The 6,190-nt window shown below is 35.3% G+C and overlaps 1 protein-coding gene across 1 annotated transcript in view; it reads left to right on the top strand.

Moving 5' to 3' along the window:
• The window catches only part of ZNF367 (zinc finger protein 367), a 28,048-nt gene extending 24,175 nt beyond the window's left edge, over positions 1-3,873 (top strand). The window contains exon 5 of the mRNA XM_007939221.2: positions 3,648-3,873. Within this exon, the coding sequence (XP_007937412.1) occupies positions 3,648-3,873 (226 nt within the window). The remainder of the gene's footprint in view (positions 1-3,647) is intronic.
• The last annotated feature ends 2,317 nt before the right edge of the window (positions 3,874-6,190 follow it).

Below are 6,190 nucleotides of genomic sequence, written 5' to 3'. Positions count from 1 at the left end.
TTTGGAGAAGTCTCTTTGTATATAAAAAGATATCATTTGCTTGATACATCTTTTTCCAACCTATGATTTTTAGTCTATTTTTGCCTTTGCCTGTAAGATGTGTCTCTCGTAGACTGCATATTGATGGGTTATGTTTTCTTATCCAGTCTGCATTTCTCTGTATCTTGAGTGGTGCATTTAATCCATTAGCATTCAGTGTAATTATTGACAAGCATGAATTGGTTGCTGTCATTTTGTTATTTGTTTTTTCATGGTGTTCCTTGTTTCTTTGTTGCATATAATTTTCTGTGCTGAGTTCATTATATTTATGAGTCGTGTTACCATTTCCTGTGTTGCTATTGTTTTAGTATGCTAAATATTTGTGTTTGTCCTCTCTTTTTATTGTGATGTGAAGTTTTACCATTTTCCTTTGAGGTTACCCTGTGATTTATAATTTTCTCCTGACTTTAGAACTGTCCATTCTATCTTGCATCTCTCTGGACTTCCTCACCATTTAGGAGTTCTGTAACTACACTATTTTTTCCCTCTTTTTGGTTTGTAGCTGTCCTCATTTGCCAATTGATGTCTCTGGTTCCCTGTTGACAATCTTGTAAGCCTATTTTACTTTGGATAGTTCCATAGCTGTGTTGGTTTCTGGGTTATGTCATCTTGTGTATTAATGGTCAATTGTTATTTGCTAATTTTGGCTCTCTGTTCAAAGGACTCCCTTTAGTATCTCTTGTAAGGTTGGTCTGGTTTTAACAAATTCCCTTAATTTTTGCTTATCTGAAAATCTCCTAATTTCTCCATCAAATTTCAGGAACAGTTTTGCTGGGTATATAATTCTTGGTTGGAAAATTTTCCCTTTCAGGGTTTTATATATACCATCCCATTGCCTTCTCGCTTGCATGGTTTCTGCTGAGAAATTAGAGCTTAGTCTTTTCTATTAACATTTGGTGTAATTGTCCTTTGTAGGTAACTTTTTATTTTCCCATGCTGCTTTCAGGATTCTTTCTTTGTCTTTGGTTTTGGTGAGTTTGATGATGATATGTCTTGGTGATTTTCTTTTCGTGTGTTTGAGGTTCATTGGAGTTTTTCCAACAAATCTCGAACAATTTTCTCAGTAGTTTTCTTTTTCTCTTCCTGTTCTGGAATTCTGATTATATGTAGGTTATTCCTTTTGATGGTATTCCACGTGAGCCTTTGGCTTTCTTCATTTTGTTTTGATCTTTTTTCTGATTGTTTCCTTTCCAAAGTAGTATTTACGTATTTGTCTTCAATCTCGCTAATTCTGTTTTCCATTTATTCAATTCTATTGAATTATAAAAATTCACCTTGTTTTGTCATTTACATTTTACAAATATATTGAATTTACAAGTTCCTTTGCCCTTTCAGTGTATCATCTATTTCTGAAAATTTAGTATTAAACTTCTGGATTTCTGTATGTAGATTTTTGTATCTTTTCTAACTTTTCATTTATTTTGTTCTTGTATTTTCTTCTGAAATAGTTCTAGGGTTTTGTCTGTGTTTTCCTTAATTTTTTCAGTGTTTTCCTTGATCTGTCTCACAATCCTTTGAAGATACCTAAATATAATTCTTTTGAATTTCTTACAAGGGAGTTTCAATGCTGCTTTTTCCTCAGGGATGTGTTCTGGGTCTGTGTCCTGCCTCCTTGTTTCTACCTCTTTATCTTTCTTCTTTGTATGGACTGTGATGGTCTTTTGTCTCTGAGACATTGTGATGTTGTATTTAGATCTCTGTTAACTGTTTGTGAAGAGCAGCTGAGAGTGAGTCAGGCTCTTCTTGATGGTCATTTATCGTTGGCCAGTTGGTGGAGAAGGAAGTGGTGGCTCTCACACGGCACAGTAAATTGTACTGCAGGAGGTTCAGGTGTAGTTGTGTCATATGAGCCATGTTGCTGTCTCCCACTCAGTTGAACAAAAACAATAATCGAAAAATCATCAAAAAGTAAAAAGCAAGTGGACAAAAAACATAGTGCAGAAACACATAGGAACAATCACCAAAAAAGAGAGAAAAAAAAAGATAAAAACGAAACTATGCAATATCTGGGGAGAGGGCAATAAGAGAAAAAAGGTACAGTAGGAGAATAATGAAAAAAATGTGAAAAATGCAAAAAGAAAAACAAGGAATGGGGTTAACCACAAGAAAGAAAAAAATGGGAAGCAGGAACAGGAAAGGAAGAAAAAGCTGAAAACTAGAACCTGGGAAGGGAAGAATAAAGAATAATAGTAAAAAGACAAAAAAATAAATAAATAAATAAAAGAATAATAATAATAATTTTAAAGCAAACTAAAGAAAAGGAAAAAAAAATCTGGGCCGGGTGGGGCAGGGCACCCGGGCTCTGTCCAAGCACACAGACTGGGATGGGATTCCTGCCAGCCCAGAAGGTGGGTGTCAGTGAGGGATTGCCACACCTCCATTCACCAAGGAGGTGTGGGGTTAAGAGTAATGAGAATATCACACCTTTCCAGTCACGTTCATGTTCTGAATGTCCTTGTGGTTCCCAGCAAGTGGAACCTGTTCTTAAGTCCCTGGAGTCTGGAGAACATTGTCACTTTATCCAAAATGGTTGAACCGCTTGTAAATATTCAAAATGGCTGTGCCCTCCGGACAGGCAAAAGTCCACAGCTTAGCCTGCCTTCTTCTTCGCTGCTTCTCTTTTTATTCACCGGCCACCAGTGCAGTCGTCCATGCAGCCCCTGGCTAGTAGGGCTGTTTTTTAGGTTAATTCTTCGGTCCTAACACCACTCGGCAAAATCCAAATTATCTGTGCCTTCAGGATTGCTGACAGACCACAGCTCTGTATGTCTCCTTTTTTGCTGTTTTCATGCAGTTCTTCTACTAGTTGGAGTTTAGTCCGCTTCTATATCCTTCCCTTCAAAGCTCAGGACTCCAGGATTATTTGTTTCTGTGTTAATTGTTTCCCCTTTTCTTTGTTGCCTATTTGACCATCTTACCGGAACCTCCCAAATGTGCATTTCTTTAGTTAACAAAACATTTACTATATAATGGTGGTGGTCTTACATTTTTGCATAAGCTCTTTGTTATAGGCATTAATACCTTTGTCATAGTGGATTTCAATTTGTACATAGTTAGCTCTTTTCCTTCTTTTAATGCTTCAGTCATCAAGCCTTAGAAAATTAGCATCTCTCTGTAGATAGCATTTGGAAGGAAGATTGGGCAATCTACTTTCGTAGTGATACTGCCTCGGAAACCCAAGAAGGGTCACTATGAGTCAGATCCGACTCAATGGCAGTGAGTTTGTTTTTTGGTTTGGTGGATAGGATAAATAGGTTTCTAATGAGTATTTTTTCTTATTCTTTCTATATTTCACTCTAGTCCATTTTGCATGTTATTTTCAAGGCCACTGTAGTTTAATGGCAAAACACATGATTATAGAGTGTGAGACCCTGAGCTGTCAGTTTTTGATTATAAAACCAGAGCAAATCCCTCAATTTCTTTGAACTTTAATTTCTTTTTTTTCCTTCTGTAAATGGGAAATATTTATGGCGATGTGAAATCACTTTATAACTTTATAAACTAAGACAAAATAGTACTGTAGTAGGAAAGTTTTCCTTTTTTGAGATAAGTAAGCATTTGAAAATGTAATGCATACCATATGACTAATGCACATGCATTTCATATAGGTATTGGGAAACTAGAGAGCAGCGAGCCCCCACCTTGAAAGGCAAGCTCGTTCAGAAGGCTGACCAGGAGCAGCAGGACCCTCTGGAGTATCTTCAGTCTGATGAGGATGATGAGGAGGAGAAGAGCGGTGCCCAGCGTCGGCTGCAGGAGCAGCGGGAGCGCCTGCATGGAGCCCTGGCCCTTATTGAGCTTGCCAACCTGACTGGAGCACCACTCCGCCAATAGCCAGAACACTGACTCTTCCACTGTACAAAAGTACTGCCCGTCGTACTTACAAAGTAGATCCTTGGGCATAAGCTAAGCACCTTATTTGCTTATCATAGGCTGCTATTCTGTAGAAATTTATGAAGAATGTCATTGCCCCAGAATATGGGGTGAGAGAGAATTGCACTTTTTTTATATGGAAAGAGATCTGATGTAAAGTTTAAAATATTTTGTAAATATGGGACTGAACAGTACAGGGTAGAAAACTATATTGTGGGAAGCTAGATTTTGCAAGTTTAATGCATTCATTGGAAGCAGTTCTCACAGAATGCACTTTCTGAATAAGACACTTGTGTGAAAAAAACAGAATGGTACACATAGCCAAAGAACATGAAATAGATTATTTATAAGATCATTTTTAACGATGTATATTAGTATGTTTAACAATACTGTAAACACTGAAGCAAGTATAAGATATGTGTGTAAGATAAGATATTTTTAAATTGCAAATTAGTTGCTCAGTGAGGGCTACAGAATGGAAGCTGAGGATTTTGGAAGATGTTCTAAGAAGCTGTCGAGTTGAAAGAAAATAGATATTTGAGGATCTTGGTTAAGATGCACAGTAGTTCAGAATTTTCAAAATGGAATAAAATCAGTCTTATTCTTTTTGGGGCTTTACAGCTCTATGATGTTTAGGTTTGAAAAGCACTTGTCATCCCTAGCATGCTAACTTGGGAACTTTTGCACATTTCATATTTCTCATTTGCTAAAATTGAGTGTTTAATCTTGCAAAGTCTAGGTAACATGGTAATTGGTAATTTTTAAAATATATATTATGGGCCCTGTAATGATTTGGCACTTGGATTTTTATTAATAAGTGGGACATCTACAGGGTTGTTTTGTAATGAACTGTTTTTAGATCTTTTGTTAGCAAACACTAAATTGTCATTGTACTGCTTGTTTAGAATTATTAGCAAGTGGAAGCCTCCATATTTATATGTTCAGTGCATAAAGCCACCTTCTTGCTTACTTCAGAATAACATGCCAAGCTATTTTGTGTTCACTAAATTTAGCTATCAGTTAAACACTGCAGAAAATATTAGCTACTCAAATAAGTAGGCTTCTAGATTAGTTTTAACTGCAAGTGTGTTAACTTGTGTGGTGGTTTTAAACCATTTTCCCAATAGATTACATTATTAAACACCACTTTTTATGTACTAAAGCATGAGCAGAAAAATCAAGAGCTAAGCAGTCCACCTCCTTTATATAGATGTAAGCCTCGGTCATTTTCGCTTTTGTTTTAAGCAGAAACTAAATGACATGCATAGCATGGTGATTTATAGATTACTTAATTGGAGTAAACCTCAGAATAGTAGAGGGAAATGTGGGCTCTTCAGCACCCTATTTTCCTTTTTGAATTGAAGTGGTATCTTACAGATGTAGTTTAAACATTATCTAGAATGTAGGCTTCTTTATTCAAAAATCTTAACGTGTTGCAGTACATAGATAGATTAAATATGTAGCCATGGGGAGGGGGAGGTATGTAAATGTCTTGATAAGTAGTGAAAGTGTGAAAGAAGATGGAGTAACAAATAATGTGTATGATGAGGACATACTTTAAAAATGTAATTCCTCTGTACAGTAAATTACAAATCTTGAGGGATTTTTTTTTTTCTTTTTTGTAATAAGAGAATTTATATTTGTAATGGTCAAAGAATTTTGTTTGTAACCTGGTATATAGAATTTTAACTTTGAGCACTTAAAAGCATGGGAAGAGAGACTGTAACATCTGAATTTCCTTGTTTTGGTTTCAACATTTCCTATAGAATTTTTCCTCTCAAATGTGCTTTAAATGAATTTAAAAAAAGGTAAAAAGCAACACTTAATCAGTCTTGAGAAATTTAAAATTTGATAACTTTACCTAAAGAAGGAAGGGCAGTAAAGATTTTAAAAATACAAATGCTTGCCAGTTCACAGATGATAAAATTTAAGGCTTTCAAAGTAAGGATTTTCTTTATTTCTCCAGTCAGTTTTTGTCAACCATAGTTAGTTATATTTACAAACATATTTTATTTGTATAATTGGAACAGTTTAAGAAATTAACATAACTGTTTACTATAGAAACATTTAAAATGTTCTTTTTTGATATAAGCTATATACTTGGACAAAATACATTGGCATTTAAAATTTGAGATGTTTTAAGACTGCTTTTTGTTTTAAAAAATGTGGTTTACATTCAAATTTTTGAAGTGTTTTATGCTTCATATGGCTAAGTTGTAGTTTGGCAGAGTTAACAGCATAAGACTAAAACATGCTGTAATTTTAAGAGATGCTTTGA

The sequence above is a fragment of the Orycteropus afer genome, unplaced genomic scaffold (assembly GCF_000298275.1).
Source record: "Orycteropus afer afer isolate SDZICR_OR568_19922 unplaced genomic scaffold, OryAfe1.0 scaffold00005, whole genome shotgun sequence".
NCBI lineage: Eukaryota > Metazoa > Chordata > Mammalia > Tubulidentata > Orycteropodidae > Orycteropus > Orycteropus afer.
This window is presented reverse-complemented; position numbering and strand designations above follow the sequence as displayed.